The sequence below is a fragment of the Lynx canadensis genome, chromosome D1, assembly GCF_007474595.2.
Source record: "Lynx canadensis isolate LIC74 chromosome D1, mLynCan4.pri.v2, whole genome shotgun sequence".
NCBI lineage: Eukaryota > Metazoa > Chordata > Mammalia > Carnivora > Felidae > Lynx > Lynx canadensis.
The window spans coordinates 89685371-89701894 of NC_044312.2; the positions used below are offsets into that span (position 1 = coordinate 89685371).

The following is a 16524-nucleotide window of genomic DNA, read 5'->3' on the forward strand; positions in this document are numbered from 1 at the left end:
GGTATTGGAGGGACAACAAAAGGTCCTTATGAAGTAGAGTGGAGTGAAAAAGGAGTAGAAGGTGAGGTCAACAAAGTAAACGGTGTGTTCCTTACCTCGGTGCCACGTTTCTGAATCATCTGTGGAGGTGATTGTTTAGAAAATACCTGGATTGGCTCTATCCCAGCCAGTTAAATCAAATCAAAATCTCTGGGAATGGTCAAGTATTTTGTAGAATGTCCTTTACTCGGATTTGTCTTGTGTTCGTCTCGTGATTAGACTGGAGTTAGTAGTTTCGGGAAGGAAGACCGCAGAGTTAAGGGTACACACTATCAAGATGACTTATCACTGTTGGTGTCTGGGAGACAGAATGGATTAATAGCTGGCAGTTATATAATAGGTGCCAGGCACTGTTCTAAGCTCTTTATATATATTAAATTGATCCTTGTAACAACCCTGGAGGTACATTATTATCTCTATTTTAAAGAAAAATGAAACTTAGTCCTAGAGAGTTCATATAACTTGCTCAGAGTCCTACAGTTGGAAAGTGAGCGAGCTTGGCCAGGAGTCTTAACAGCTGACTCTTCACAGAAAAGGTCCAGGCTTCTCCTTTTCTTTCTCCCAAGAATCCAATGCCCTCTTTTTCTCTTCCCTGACCTTTCAATCAAAATAGAATGGGTTGGGGTGTTTGGGTGGCTCAGTTGATTGAGTGTCTGACTTGATCTTGGCTCAGATCATGAGCTCATGGTTCGTGGGATCGAGCCCCGCATCTGCACTTTCAGTGCAGAGCCTGCTTGGGATTCTCCCTCTCTTTCTCTCAAAATAAATAAATAAACTTTACAAACAAAACCAGAAAACAAAATAGAGTGGGTTAATGGGCATTTTATATTTTTAGATTATTGCTTTTCAGGGTAAAGTTGCTGATGCAGTAGTCTTATAATTCTTAAACCCCTCTGAGAATTAAGGACTGTGTGCCTGTGGCACCAGCTTCTCTTAACTACAGCCTGTAGCATGGAAGTCGCCCTGCCTATTCACTGGTGCACCCACTTCTCTTCCCTTGCGTCCGACCCAGGACTGAGAAGCCAGAGGTGGATCTGTGTCAGTGCTCATTGTGTCTTCTGCTTGAAATAACAGTTCAGCCTGAGATGACCAGCTCAGTTTCACATTCCTGTCCCTGTTGGTTATTTTAATATCCAGAGCCAGAGTCTAAATGTATGTGACAGGAAGAAGCACAGATGCTCACGGACCTCTCAGAAGAGGGGAAAGAATATATACAAGGAATAGGTGAAATGAAAGCTTTAGTCCTGATATGTGGGGTAGAGATGAGAATGGGGGAAGAAACAGAACTGTGGCCCTAGGAGACTTAAATCCTTTGTATGTGTGTTTTGTTTTTGGTGTGTGTGTGTGTGTGTGTGTGTGTGTGTGTGTGTGTGTATCACTATGATCAGGATCAAGCCAACATGGCATCAAAGAAAAAAAAATACCAATATTGATACCCTTTTCAGATGTCACAAAATAAATCAAGAATGAAAAAAACAAAATTCTTCAAATATGCTAAAGCTCTCTCCATAATGTAGGCCAAATAACCATATTCTTATTCAGCATTTCATTATGTGCTAAACTGAGTTCAGATGTGTTTAGATAGTTTTGATCAGGTAGCAGGGTAACCCTTTAACTTCAGTAAAAGATTAAAGGAGACATTCATTTTAATGTGTACAAACTATAGCATATAGTTAGCTTATTGTTAAAGACTGGTATTTTTAAGTTAATCTTATTTATCTGAGTAATTTTTTTTTTAATTTTTTTTAATGTTTATTTATTTTTGAGACAGAGAGAGACAGAGCATGAACGGGGGAGGGTCAGAGAGAGGGAGACACAGAATCCGAAACAGGCTCCAGGCTCCGAGCTGTCAGCACAGAGCCCGATGCGGGGCTTGAACTCACAGACCGTGAGATCATGACCTGAGCCGAAGTCGGCCGCTCAACCGACTGAGCCACCCAGGCGCCCCTATCTGAGTAATTTTTGAGTCATTTTGGTGAGCTGTATGATGTATATTGAGAATAAAGACAAGTTTTTGACATTAGGAAGCTTATAGTCTAGTAGGAGAGATAGTCTTCATGTGCTTGTTTGTGTGTAAATGTTAGAGGAGAGGTACAAATAGTATGCTATGGGGGCTCAAAGAAAAGAGAAATTAATTTCATCTGTAAGCATGGAATTAGGAAAGATGTCTTGGCAGAAGTGGTATTCGAGGTGGAAAGGATGGATAGGATTTTACTAGGTAAATACAGACTAGATACTGTTGGGTACCCCTCCTCTATATTCCCATAGCAACAGCCTATGCACATTTACTGTGGTATTAAATACCGTACTGTATCAGTGTTATATCTTTTCATGTCTAATGTGGGTTATAAACTCTTCTAGGGCCACTCTTCTATGTTATTTATCTTTGTGTTCCCAGTACCTAGCACAGTGCCTGTTGAGTAGTAGATGTACATATAATATTTGGTAAATACATGATATGAAATATCTAGTCCTAGGGTGTCAATGAAAAACTGAAAGAGACAGTATTGCATGATTTAGTATATCAGTGTTTCCATTAATTCAGCTGCATCTAAAATAATGAAATAATTTGGAAGAATCCCAAATAATAGCAAAATCCAAAATAAAAGATAGATGTTTATTTCTCCCTGTGTCAAAGGGATGTGGATGTAAGCAGTCTAAGGCTAGTATGGAGGAACTGTGAAGTTATTAGGAATCTAGGCTGTTTCTAGCTCTGCTCTGCTACTTTTAGGGTGTAGTCATTGTCATGGACCAAGTTGACTGCTGGTGTTCCAGCCAGCACATCCAGGTTCCAGGATAGCAGGCACAGGAAGGTGAAGAAGGGAACGCCTCTCCATTTTAAGGAAACCCTCTAGAAGTTGTATACATTGCTGCTTATGTTTCACTGGCCAGAATTCAGTCCTGTGGCCTTATCTAGTTCCAGGGGAGATGTTTTCTCTAGGCTGTGTCCAGCTAAAAGCTGGGGTCTGTTACTAAGGGAAAATGGGACAATAAATATGAAGGGCCAAGCAGTCTTGCATCAGTTGGCTTTGCAGTCTGTGCGTTTGAGTACTTACTAGCTGTGTCGTGTTGGATAATTCACTCAGCATCTCTGAGTCTTGGTTTCCTCGTCTGTAACATGGGCATAATAATTGTTTCTCCTTATTGGGTTATAGTGAAAAATAAACAAAGATCATACATGTAGAGAGGCTAGCATAGTGCCTGGAATATAATAAGCCCTCAGCAATTGGTAACTCTTATTCTTATTACCATTATAAAGCCATCTAAGGTTCCGTTCTGAGTTCAATTCCAGACCGATTAGTCTGGCAGCAGTAGAAGTTCTGGACACCCAAGTTTCTTTGGGTGAAAAGTGTTCAGCCTCCTCTCCTTCTGCTCCTTCTGCCTGCTCTATTCTGGTGGCAAGATAGTCTGGTGAAAACCTTATCTTTGAGAAGAGGCTCCTGTATGTTTCAGTGTCCTGCTGGTGCCTTATGCACTAGCTAACCAAAACACAGCTGGTAGGTCTAATTTTAGGTTCACAAGTCTTGCTGGTTGTCCTCTTTAAATTCTGTTTTACATTCTGAACTGTGGGAAATTTTTATAGAAGCAGAGGGGAGGCAGAGGCAATACACCCTTTACTTTCTGGTTAGAAAATAGCCTCCATTTTCTCCCCAGTAGGGGAGAGGTAGTGTAGGCACCCCTCTGCTCTCCTCTCTGTTCTTTGGGTCAGCCTGAACCCTGGTGGGACATAACCTGTGTTGAGTGGTAGACTCTGACTTAACGTGCACGAAGAATGAAAATGCTAATCTTTGGCTGAGGTTATAAAACTAAGGCGGTCTAGAAACTCTTGTCTGCTGTTGAATTTTGAGGCTCTTTCTGGAGATGAGAATATAATAATAGTTACTGAGTGGTTTTAGGTCAGGTGCTTTTCATTCATTATTTCAGTTGATCTCGGTACAACTCCCACAATAAGTTATATTATGGTTCTCATTTTACAGATGAAAAAACTGATACTCAAAGAGCTTGAGCTTTGCAGAAGGTCACCTAGCTAATAAGTAGAAGGACTAGCATTTGAATCCAGGTCTGATACCAAAGTACATGTTCTTTCCACCACCTCCTGTTGCCTCTACTCCCACGTTTTAATTATTCCCACTTACATTTAAACTTGAATGTTGTACCAGCACATTCTGATGTTTACCTTCTGTATGAAAGCATTTAATACTTTCTGAGTATTCTAAAACTGTTCTTTCTCTTCTATCTGAAGTTTTCCTCTTAGATATTTTACAGAGTATTTTGATTAATAACATCATTTTGTTATTTTTTTTCCATTTATCACTTCTCGAGTCTGGTACTTGGTACTTAGTAGTCCCTCAGTATGTTGTTATTCAATTAATAATAACAAACAACAGTAACTAAAACTTATTGAGAACTTAGTATGTGTCAAGTTCCTTACTATAAGCTTCCCACGTTATCCTATTTAATTTTTACCACCGTTCTTTGAGGTAGAGTACTTATTGAGATGTTTTTATGTAGAGTTTAAAGTTAGTGGCATGGTGATTTTTTTCTTTGCTCTATTCGTTTAATCAGGTGTGGAGTATTTTTGGACAGCAGGGAATTTAGCAGTAAGTAGTTCTAAGTCCCTGCTCTCATGGAGCTCATATTGTATGAGCAAAACAGACATGAGGAAGTTCAACAGTAAACAGTATTTCAAATAATGATAAATACTGTGAATAAGAAACTAGGAGAAGGAGAGGAGACTGACCAGGATGGGGAATGAGAGGGAGGCTATTTAAGGATCTGAAGAGTTTTTCGAGGGTAGTGACTTGGGTAGAGTTAGAGCCAGTGATGGGAAGATCTGGGGGCATAGTGGTTCATGTGGAGGGAGTAGAATGTGAGGAGGCTCGGTACCAGAATAAGCTTGCTGGAAGATAAAAAGGATGGCTGGAGAATAAATGAGTAAGGGTAGGGGATGAAGGAACAATAGTAACAGATAAGATCTGATTACCTTGATGAGGTAGGCCATGATGAGGATTGAGTGCCATAGACTGTTTAAGAAAGGGTGTGAGCAACATGGCCTGTGTTCTTACAGTTTCACCACGGTGTCTGTGTGGAGAACGGCTGGTAGGGTATCGAGAACGGGGGTGGTGTTACTGCTTGGCCCGATGAGTAGTGTGGACGGTGTGGAGTAGTTGGAGGCGGCAGATGTTCTAGAGTTAGGTTTAGAAAGACTTGGTGGTGGGTTCCTTAGACCAAGAAATAATTTTGGATCTGAGCAACTGTATGAAGGTGGTCGCCCAACATAGGAGTGGACTTGGAGCTGGAAAATCAAGTCATGTTGAAGACAGTAAAGAATTTTTATGCATGGCGTGGTGATACAAAAACTCAGCTTTATTTCCTTTTGACAAGACTTTGCTTTCTGATTTGACTCCTTAGGAGGACTTGTTGTATATTCTGTCTTTAGTCCTCTTCCACTGTTTTTCCCAAAAAAACTCTTTTTGTAAAAATAACAAAGTTGGGTTGTTTTTTTTTTTTTTTTTTTTTTTTTTTTTAAAGCATGTTACCAACACAAGGCCAGTGGGATAGGAAAAAAACCAAAACAGCCAGCCAGTGTGCTTTCTGAACTCGGTATCTTCTGATTTTTTTGTAATGCAGAAGTCAATACTTAGGAACCAGTTGAGGATGTTTAAGTGATTAACATTTGCATTTCTACTGACAGATTGTTCTTTTGGTGTCCAGCTGGTTATTGGCATTAGACTAGACTAACTCCCATAAAACTACAGAGATACTTCTTGTCAAGAGACAAAAGTCAAGAGATACTTCTTGCTCTGATGCCCTTTCACCTACCGTATTCCACCTTTGTTTCTGCCCTTACACTTTTTCAAAGGACATTTACATTAGAATGAGCTACATTATTTTTTTATTTTGGAGGTGACTGGATGGACATGTGTTGATGAGGTGTTCTCAACCCCTGTGAAGAAAGACCTCCCAACTTTTGGTGTTCAAATACAAGGACCCTTAGAGGTAGAGAACTTTCCAGTGTTGCCTCCAGGGATAGCCACTTCAGATGTCTGCAGGACCAGGAAGGTAATGTAAATGAGAGAAGCCAATGAGGGTGACTATGGCAAACTGGAGAGAGCTTGCCTGGTAGAAGGCAGATAGCTGCTCCTTACTCAGCCGATTGCTGCCTTATGAGAATGGAAGCTCAGTATAAATCAGGTCTTTTAGATTTTCCAAAGAAGCTAGGATCGTGTTTTGTCCTCGACAGAACACGATTCTAGCTTATCTCCTGATTTTTAAATGCTGGCAACTAATTTAAAATTCCCAGTATGCTATGTGGGATAACACTCTAAAAAGTAAAAAAAAAAAACAAATTCTGTAGGCTGCAGGCTACAAATTTGTAGATTCTGATTTGGTCCATATTCTTTATTCACATATTGAGAAACAGAAACCCAAAGATATAAAATGACTTTCCCAGGCTCACGCTGTAGTTAGTAGCAGAAGTAGGACTAGAACCTGGGTCTTCTTTCTTTGTGTGCAATTGTCTTTGCACTAGGAAAGTTAAACTTTTTTGGTGCTCTGAGGAAAACTAAGCCCCTTTCCCTAGAAAAGTGCATGTACATTCCAAATTTTGCATACAATTTTAGGGATTTCTAACTCCCTGGAATCTTTACATGAACACAGGTAAAGAAACCTCTCTAGTACCTGCTGATTCATATGTTTGCAGTATAAGGGGAACAGTGCCCTAGTATTTATTTAAGCAAACTCATGTAGAGAGGTACTTAAGCTGTAGGCCTATCCTCCCTCCGTCACTCCCGCCTTTATGGATACTAAATCTTAAATAGACAATAGGAATACGTTTAGCTAAATGTAAGACCCTTCCTACTACTCTCTGCAATACCAGCACTTGCAGTCTTTTCTTTCGGGTCTTTTACATACATACATAGCGCCCATAAAAAGTAATAGTTTTGTTTGTTTTTAAATAAATGATAGGTATACTGTGTTCCTTTTGCAAGGTTTAAAAAAAAAAATCATTATGTCTTGCCTTGAATCCCGGTATATAGCAGAGTTCCTAGTTTCACCAAAGCCCCTCATCGCTTCATATTATCAGTTTTTTAAGTTTATTTATTTATTTTGAGAGAGAGCAAGTGCACATGTAGAGAAGAAGCAGAGAGAAGAAAACAGACTCTCAAGCAGGCCCTGTGCCATCAGTGCAAAGCCCAATGTGGGCCTGACTCCTGAACCACGAGATCATGACCTGAGCTGAGCTCAAGAGTCTGACGCTTAACCCACTGAGCCACCCAGGCACCCCCAGAACTTTTTTTTCAATGTGATGAATAAAAAATATCTTAATTGCAAGAAGTTTGAGCATCTTTTACATCTTTTCAGATGTTTATTAGCCATTCTACATTTCTGTTATGTTCTTATCCTATGTTTGGATTTCTCTGGGGCATATTTGACTTTTACTTGTTTATAGGAATCCCTTTTGTATTTTCTTATGTATTTTTGACACCAATCTCTTCTGTTATATATATATATATATATATATATATATATATATATATATCTGTATATATCTATATATATCTCAATCTTTTTCATTTGAATCATTCTGATCCTGGTTTTGCTACTGACTAACTTTGTGATTTGGGGGCATCATTTGGGTATTCATTTGACTTCCACAGAACCATTTTTTCACCATTGTAAAGTGAGAACGTAGCACCTCTTAGTTGCTGTGTCACTGTGAAATGCCATTGACAAAGTGTATGAGTCGTGTGATTTTTGGGTTCCTCATTTGATTTCCACGAGCCATTTTCTTGGCTGTGAAGTGTGAGTATACTAGTTTTTAAGTTCATTGTGAAATGCCAATGAAAGAGCATATGAAAGTGCTTTGGAGAGTAAAGAACACCTTCCAGTGTAAGGCATTTTTCCTTTCTTTGGCTTTATTATGACTCACCCCTATGAGCTGACTTTTCTGAAGGATGTTACATTTCCACAGATTGATCAAACTCTTAAGAGTCGGGTGTCACAACATAGCAATTGTCTCTTTGTGTTCTACATTCTTTCAGGGAAGGAAAGAGATGTGTAAACAAGATACGCTTACATTGAACTCCTGTGTTCTTGGAAGGTATTGGGTGGGATGGAGGTGGAGGGGAGCAGTATCAGGAGACTCTCACTTTGCCACTCAAAATGCCTGCTGAAGGAGTGACACAGTAGAATCTGGCCATTTATGGAACCAGGTATCTACAGGGTTAGAATTAGCCTGCCTATTCTTACCGTTATGGTCCACTTCTCAAATAGAACACAGCTTCATAGGCAGTAGTTCTATCCCCCCACAGTAGGGAAGTATGAGGGTATAGTTTCCTATCCTGGTTACCTTTTGCAAACAGATGATTAACTAAAACATACTACCCTATGCTTTGGGGACATGCAAATTCAAATGCCACCTCAGACCTAGATAACCCTGTGTTTCTACCCTACGTAGCATGCTGTAGAGGGCCCTTCCTTTCACCATCCCCTTCGTGACTACTCTCCCAAGTATCCAGGACTCAAGAATTCCCTGATGAAATATCTTGAATCTGCTTTCGAGGCCTGTAGAGCCTCTTTCTGAGTCTGTTCCTCCGAAGATGGATCAAGCCGTTAGATTCTACCCCTGAATGTGTATAACTAGATCCCAGATGTGGCCAAGGGTGACTCCTTGAGAGAGATGTTCCCAGAGCTTGGGTGCACTAGTTTTCACATCTGTGCACAAGGCTTTTTCAGGTGCAGGAAGGGACTGGGGTGTGGGGAAAGAAACGAGGTGAATCTGGGGCCAGGGTCTTCCACTTGGACTTTTGCCCCAGCCTTGCAGCTGTTGGGGGCAGGTCTGCCCAGAGGAGCCTCTCCCTTCTAACCATCTGCTTATTTTATGGGGGGGGGGGGGGAGGAAGCCATTGGGGCATGTTTTCTTCACCACCCATTTAGAGGCTGAGTATAGCTGGCTCAATATAGACCCCAGTTAATCTCTGAGAATAATTCTCAAAAAGAGTGGGGTGGGGGTGGAATGGGTGAATTTCCTGAAAGGAGAATATCTGTGCATCTTCCTCTGTCTCTCCCCTGGGTAGGCAGTGCTGCTGATGCTTGGTGAAGAGGAGGAAGGATTCTGCTGACACACTGTATTTTTATGAGAGAAGGCTAAGGGTTCCCTTATCTCTCCACACAAGGCACGTCTGCCTGCAAAGGGGCTGTCTGCTTCTTAGGGATTCCTTCGTCGTTCCATTTCTTTTCTGAATGTTTTAAGGCACAGTTTTGGTGCATTCCTTTCTGTTGTCTAGAGCCGGGGGGGGGGGGAGTCATAATATATCAGGGCTCTTGCTTAAGAGCTTAAATTGGGCGCTGGCAGCTGGGATGTGGGGGAAGAGAGCTTTCCAGGGACAAGTGACCTGCTTGTTCAGCCAATGAGAAGCAGGTTAGAGAAATGATATCACCAGACAGGCTTTATTGTTTGATCATCTCATAAAAGCAGGATTGTGTCTGGCGACTTAACCCTTTTTTAGGTATTTCAGTCTCACCCAACTCTCTGGTATGTGACCTCTGGATTCCTTTTCCCAACTGTCTGCTGTGAGACCACAGAGATTAAGGATTTAAATTGGTGATGAAATTTGGAGAGTTGTGAACCATCGTTTTAAAACTACAAATTATTAAAATTTAGAACCACAGCTAGGATGGGAATGTCAACTGCTCTGTGTTTAGAGAGCACATCTAAAGCAGATACCAGTCTAGTCGTATTACACCAGGCTTTTACTGGATAGACTTGGAAGAGAAAGAGAGTTAGAGGGGAAAAAACATTGAGCCTTTAGTCTATTTTAATCTACTTAAAGGGGTCTTACTAAGTATTTCCTGTTTTAGAGGAATTGGAATTGGTTCTGCAAATTTGGAAAATATCACTGATTCTGAGACCAATTTTGAGTAACAGATATTTGTAGTGTTTGTTTATATTGTACCTCTTTATTGCTTTTCCCCATAAAAATGACCGTCATTTTACTTCCTCATGCTTCCTTTTCTTCACTGGTAAAATGCGGGTGATGATCCTACCGTATCCCACAAAGGAGTTGAGATAAAATAAGCTAATTTATGTGATTTTAGAGTGTGCTACACATGTATTATAATTAGGTCATTCATTTTTTTCAGATTGCATATTCGTTCATTTGTTCAGTAGACTTTTTCAGACCCTTCTTGATGCTGGGCATAGATGCAGAGATGGATGTAGTTCTTACCCTTAAGGAGTTTAAAACATTATGAGGCAGATAGACAACAATAATAAAAGTGTCTCATGTATCTGTTGCATTTACCATGTTCCAGGTCCTTTTCTAAGCACCTTAACATATACTAGTTCATTTAATCTTGATATAACCCCATGAAGCAAGTATTGTTATTAGCTTCGTGTTATACAGGTAAAGAAATAGAAGCGTAGAGAGGCTAAGTTGCCTTGGGTCACACAGCCAGTGGTAGAGTTGGGACTTGAGTCCAGGCTGTGTGCCTGTAGAGTCCATTCACTGAGTCTGTGTTGACCAACACAGTACTTACTAGCTATCTATAGTTTTCGAGGACTTGAAATGTGGCTTGTCCAAATTGAATTGGGCTGCATTTGTGAAATACACACTAGATTTCAAAGACTTAGTATGAAAAATATGTATAAAATATCTCATGTTGAAATTACATGTGCAGTGATAATATTTTGGGTATTCTGAGTTAAATATACTAGAATTAAGTTCACTTTATTTTTGTGGCTACTAGAACTCTTTTTTTTTTTTTAACATTTATTTATTTTTGAGAGAGAGAGAGAGACAGTATGAGCAGGGGAGGGGCAGAGAGAGAGAGAGGGAGACACAGAATCTGAAGCAGGCTCCAGGCTCCGAGCTGTCAGCTCAGAGCCTGACACGGGGCTCGAACTCATGAATCGCGAGATCATGACCTAGGCCGAAGTCTGAGCTTAACCAACTGAACCACCCAGGCGCCCCTGTGGCTACTAGAACTCTTAAAATTACATATGTGGCTTGCATTTATGGCTTACATTACATTTCTCTTGGATTGTGTTACTCTAATCGTTCTAATGAAATAACAATAATAATAGACATTTATTGAGCACTTACTAAGTGCCACATACTGGGCAAATACCTTTACACTGTTCTAGTGAAGTCTCAAAATAATGCTGCTTATTATCCCCATTTATAGAAGGGGAGAAGGTTTTGAGAAAGTAATTTATCTGAGGTTAGTCAACTAGTTAATGACAGACCCCAAATTTGAAACCTTACATGTCTGACTCAAAAGCCTGTACTCAACAGCACACTGTAATACCATTTGAAATCTCGGGGCATTTTCTTTGTTTTTATTTTTACAAGAATATTTAATACTGCATACTTCTGTAATTGGCATGTAGAAGTTCAAAATAAAAACCACTAAGTCATAAAATGGACATCCCAGATCAAAATCTCTTTTCAGACCCTCAGCCCTCAGTGAGCACTGGCGCAGTTGAACCCTAAGATGAAGCAATGTGTCAGCCTGTACAAATTGCATTTAGTTTTCATTCCAGTAGTTCTCTCAGGTCAGTGGGCAATTTATGTCCCGACCCTCTTTGTCCAATAGAGGAAGAGGGACAGTGCAGCTTTCCTTAGTCGTTTAGTTCTCTTGGCTAATAAGAAGAAAAAATTGCTTTCCATTTCGTTGTCCCATGAAATGCTATTTGTGTTTGAAAGAGCAACAAAACGCTGTCTAATGACCCCTGACTTTTCTTTCTTCTAGAGCAAAGACTCTGGCGGACTGAAGGCGGCTATGATCGAGTTGGTGGAAAGGTTAAAGTTCAAGAGCTCAGATCCTAAAGTAAGTATTGTTTTGGAATTGATCTGGTATTGGTACTCCAAGTATTTCGTTCTCCTTGAGCTAAGTTCTAGGGATGTTAATGATCATCTATCTGAACGTCGCATCAAGATCTAATTAAGTCTGCCTATCAGAAGCATTGTTCTCATATGCCTAGAGATAAGTCATCTGTTTTTTCCCTTCTCTGTTTTATGACTTACAACACATAATCATTAATTGTTTTCTCTGAACTGCAGACAAGTGCATTTTTAATCTTCCTTTAACACGCCTTTGAGACTACTGTCCTTTGTGCCCATTTAATTCAGCCAAAGGCATCCGAGGTACTGATCAGCTTAATGCTGGGGACTGGAACAGGCTCCAGACTTTTCCAGTTGGTGTTCAGCACTCGCGTCTTGTCTCTCTGCCACTTACAGGAACCAGCTGCCACCGCGAATGCTTTTGTCCTCATGACCTCGAGTCTGGTCTGGGAAATGGTTTCAGCTTCCCAGCTTTCTTTGCAAGATGTTAGGAGCTGTAGGATTGATATTCTGGGAGATTCCATACCAGGGTGGGGGTGGACTGGGAACTGAACATGCCGGAGGGATTATGACTAACACAGCCTCCCTTCTCCTACCCGGAGACTTACTGTGGCACTACTTGGTATCGATGCCAGCTGGCTCTCCTGACAGTCAGAGCCTCTCACAATTAAATAGGGAAAAGAGCACAATTTTGTTTCACGTTTTGTATCCCCTACCTTTTTTTTTTTTTTTTTTTTAATTTAAAGTTCTTCATATGGTGAATAGACTAGCATTTTTTGAGTACCCACTGGGAGCCAGACACTGTGCTGGGAGCCTGACATTCCTTTTTTAAAAATTGTGGTACAGGGGCACCTGGGTGGCTCAGTCGGTTAAGCGTCCAACTTCGGCTCAGGTCATGATCTCACGGTCCGTGAGTTCGAGCCCCGCGTCGGGCTTTGTGCTGACAGCTCAGAGCCTGGAGCCTGTTTCAGATTCTGTGTCTCCCTCTCTCTCTGACCCTCCCCCGTTCATGCTGTCTCTCCCTGTCTCAAAAATAAATAAACATTAAAAAAAAATTAAAAAAAAAATTGTGGTACAATATACATAATGAAACTTACCCCTTTAACCATTTTTAACTGTATGGTTCAGTCTCATTAAGTACATTCACATTGTTGTCCAACCATCACCACCACCGCCGTCCATCTCCAGAACTTCATCATTCCAAACTGAAACTCTCTGCCCATTAAATGCTTCTTATTCCCCCTGACTTAAATTCTTGTGATTTTTGCAACAACCTGGTAGAGTAGCTTATTATTCCCATTTTATTGATAAAGACACACTGGGGCTTAGGGAGGTTAGGGCCATTTGCCCTGAATCTAGTATAATTTAAAGCTGCGATTCATACTGACTCCAGTAGCTGTGCTCTTTCTTTTATGTCATGCTGCAGACCAAGCCCTGGGATTCACCTCCTTTCTATCCTCTAATCACATTGTGCCTCGATTTTCTAATCAGAAACACTATCAGGGCAGAGTCACAGACAATGATAGGCTTTTCAAAAGGTGGCTGTGGTCCTGAATCTGCAAAATAATTTTCATATAGCATCGACAGCATTGGAACATTGGTAATATCTCTTATCTTCTGGTATAGTTAGGGTTCCAGAGATAGAGAGGATCTTGATAGAAAAATATTGGGGTAGCCTTCATCAATTTTCTTAGCTCAGAGTAGAAAGACCCCTGGTATGAGTAGTTTTCCTTAAGTGAAGATGAGCTAATTAATTATTAAAGATTACTGAAAGCTTTTTTTTTTTTTTAACTGAGTTTCTCTGGTTTCTGGGGCAACGTCTATCCTGAAGGAGACAACTGTGTTTTCTGTTTCTGCCACACCCACATGCTTGTGGGCAGTGATGGAGCAAGAGGATGTGTACAGATTACATTGAGTGGCTTCTGTGCATGATGATAATACAAGTAAAGTGCTTTGGGGTCCTTTATGGATGCATATAGTGCTTCTAATGGGAAGCTTGCCAGAGGTGAAAAAATTGAGTGGTCCCATGGGAGCAACTCCTGGAAGCCTCAGGATTTTCCCATGATGCATCATAAGCTAAAGGATATTTGTTAGGACCAGACTTGATCTTGGATATGTGCATACACACTCACCTCTTTTATCTTCTCTTTATCTTGTCCCAGATTATTTCCACCAATCTATTTTATTTTCAAGCCCCATTCCAGTTTCCCATATACATATGCTATATGGACCCAGAGCTAGCTTGAAGAAGGACCACTGTAATTGCAGAATGAATGTCAGATCACTAAGGGGGGTGTGTGGGAAATGGGACACTATGTATATAATTTTTGCAACAAATAAATAGTCGTCTTCCGAGAGAAGTTTTTAGTTTGTTCTGCTTTCCCTCAGAACTCCACCATATCTTTTTTAAGTTGGCCTATTTAAGAGGGACAGAATCTCTCAGGCTTTATGACCTGTCATTTCCTGGCACAGGAGCTTTTCATAGAAGCACTGATTTGAGTCATGGAGCACTGAGCACTATCTCTGCCTCACTTCCTCTAGAATTCCCTAAAGCATCACAAAGCTTCATTAGTCCAGACACTGAAATCTACAGGGGACTGAGTTAATTTTTACCTCTGAGTTTTGTCAGAGAGGAGTGGAAGATGACTAGATTAACCATTTTTTAAAATTATAAAATAATATATGCTTATAGATTAAAAAATACAGATATCCATAAAGGAAAAGTCAAGTGAATCTCCCCCAAGCTAACCACTTCTAACAGTTTGGTGTGTAACCTTCTAGACAGTTTTTCCATGTGGAAATATACTTCTAAGATTTTTTTTTTTACAAGAAATATACTATACCTGTGGTTTTATTACACAGAATATCTTGGGTATACTTCTGTGTCAATAATGTAGACTTAATTATTCTGAATGAGAAGCCTCATTTTGTCCAAAATATTTGTCCGATGACCCTTTTTCTTTCAGACCAGTGGTTCTTAACCTTTAATGTTTTAAAAATCACCTGGAGGACTTATAAAATACAGAGTGCTGGGCCCACCCCCCATGGTTGCTGATTCAGTGGGTCTGTGGTGATTAGAGACTATGGTGGACCTTAGTGATTTTCCTTCCCTCTTGTTTTGATTTTTTTTCATTCCTTTCAGCAGATGGCCAGAAGAGCCCTTATAAATAAATCTAAGCGATTTCAACTTCAAAAAAAAAAAAATGAGATACATAAAACTTCAGACTTAGAAAACAAACAAATTGAGCTGAGGGGGCAGAGGAGAGGAGAGGGAGGTACACGGAGGCTGCCTGAGAGGACAGGATTCCTGTAAGGCACCATGTCCAGCAGAGAAACACCAAGGCCCGAAAGAGGGAGAAGAGTTCTGGTCAGGATTTAAGAGGGTGACGGAGGCTCATGCCATGGTACAGGAGTGGGCTGAGTTCTAAAACCAGAGGACACCAGGGGACACCAAATTCTAGCCACTAGGGGTGAGCCTGAGGACAGGAATCAGAGCCAGTGGCGGTTGGGAAGTAAGGCACAGAACCCGATTAAGTTGTGTGCATGCATGTTGCTATGGTGAGCCCTGTTTTAAGGGTGCATATCTCCGGGGATCTAGAACTTTGTTTACAATGGAAAGAGACTATTTTTAGTAACAAGCAATCTTTAGTTTGTTTAATTGGAAGTGGTCTTTTAAATAATAAGGCATCCTGATGTGTTTGATACGAACCAGTTTGCAAACAAATTTTTTTTCCGTCCTACTTTTCAGAAACATTTATTGCACAAAGCAGGATTTTTATCTGTAGATTTCTTATATTTATGTTAGACTTCAGGGAAATTAAAACATGTAGTTAATCGTGTGTGTGTGTGTGTGTCCGTGTGTGTGTGTCCGTGTGTCCATGTGTCCGTGTGTCCTTGTGTCCGTGTCCATCCACACCTGGATTTTTAACAGCTTGAAAGCATTCTGAGTTCTTCACAGCTCTCCTATGAAGTGACTATGCAATAATCTTTCATAGTCTACCCAGAAGAAACTAAAACTCAGAAAACACATTGATTCCTTTCCCTTTCTTCCCCCTGTCCAGCCTCTCAGAAAGCATTGAACCAAAAGGATAACATGCTAAACTCAGTCCAACTAACCTCTTATTATGCAGTTAATAACAGCCACTCTATTAGTGGCTTTCTCTATTAGTATTGATTGCTTTTCTTTCCATCTAAGATGCGCTGTTCATTGTTTCCTATGTCTGGTGTGCTTGAAACAAGTAGTTAAAAACACAGTTGTGTCTCAAAAAATCATACTAATCTTTAAGAAGTTATTCTCAAAAAAGTGCCTTAAACTCAAGCCAAATGGCTCACATTCTTTCAGACTGGAGTGGGATTAAACATGGGAGCTAGCCATACTAAGACTGCCTAAAGCATAACAGGGTTTTTTTTTGTTTGTTTTTTGGTATTTTCTTCAGTTTCTAAAGGTGTTCGTACTAAAGTGTGAAACCAAAGAATTGTCTGGCCACGTGAAATTAAATATATCTGAGAATTGTCCTATTTTTAGTTAGCATTTACATAGCATTTTATAATTGCAAGAGAACTTTGCAGTCCATTTTAGTAGCTGATATCATTGAATGGAACATAGCCCAGTCCTTCACTCTACTGTGCTAATCAG

The 16524-nt window shown here is 40.4% G+C and overlaps 1 protein-coding gene across 2 annotated transcripts in view; it reads left to right on the top strand.

Annotated features, from left to right (window-relative positions):
• TRIM44 (tripartite motif containing 44) overlaps positions 1-16524 on the top strand; it is a 111373-nt gene that overhangs the window by 11376 nt on the left and 83473 nt on the right. For both annotated transcript variants that reach the window (XM_030331405.1, XM_030331404.1), the window contains exon 2: positions 11797-11874. In XM_030331405.1, the coding sequence (XP_030187265.1) occupies positions 11797-11874 (78 nt within the window). The remainder of the gene's footprint in view (positions 1-11796; positions 11875-16524) is intronic.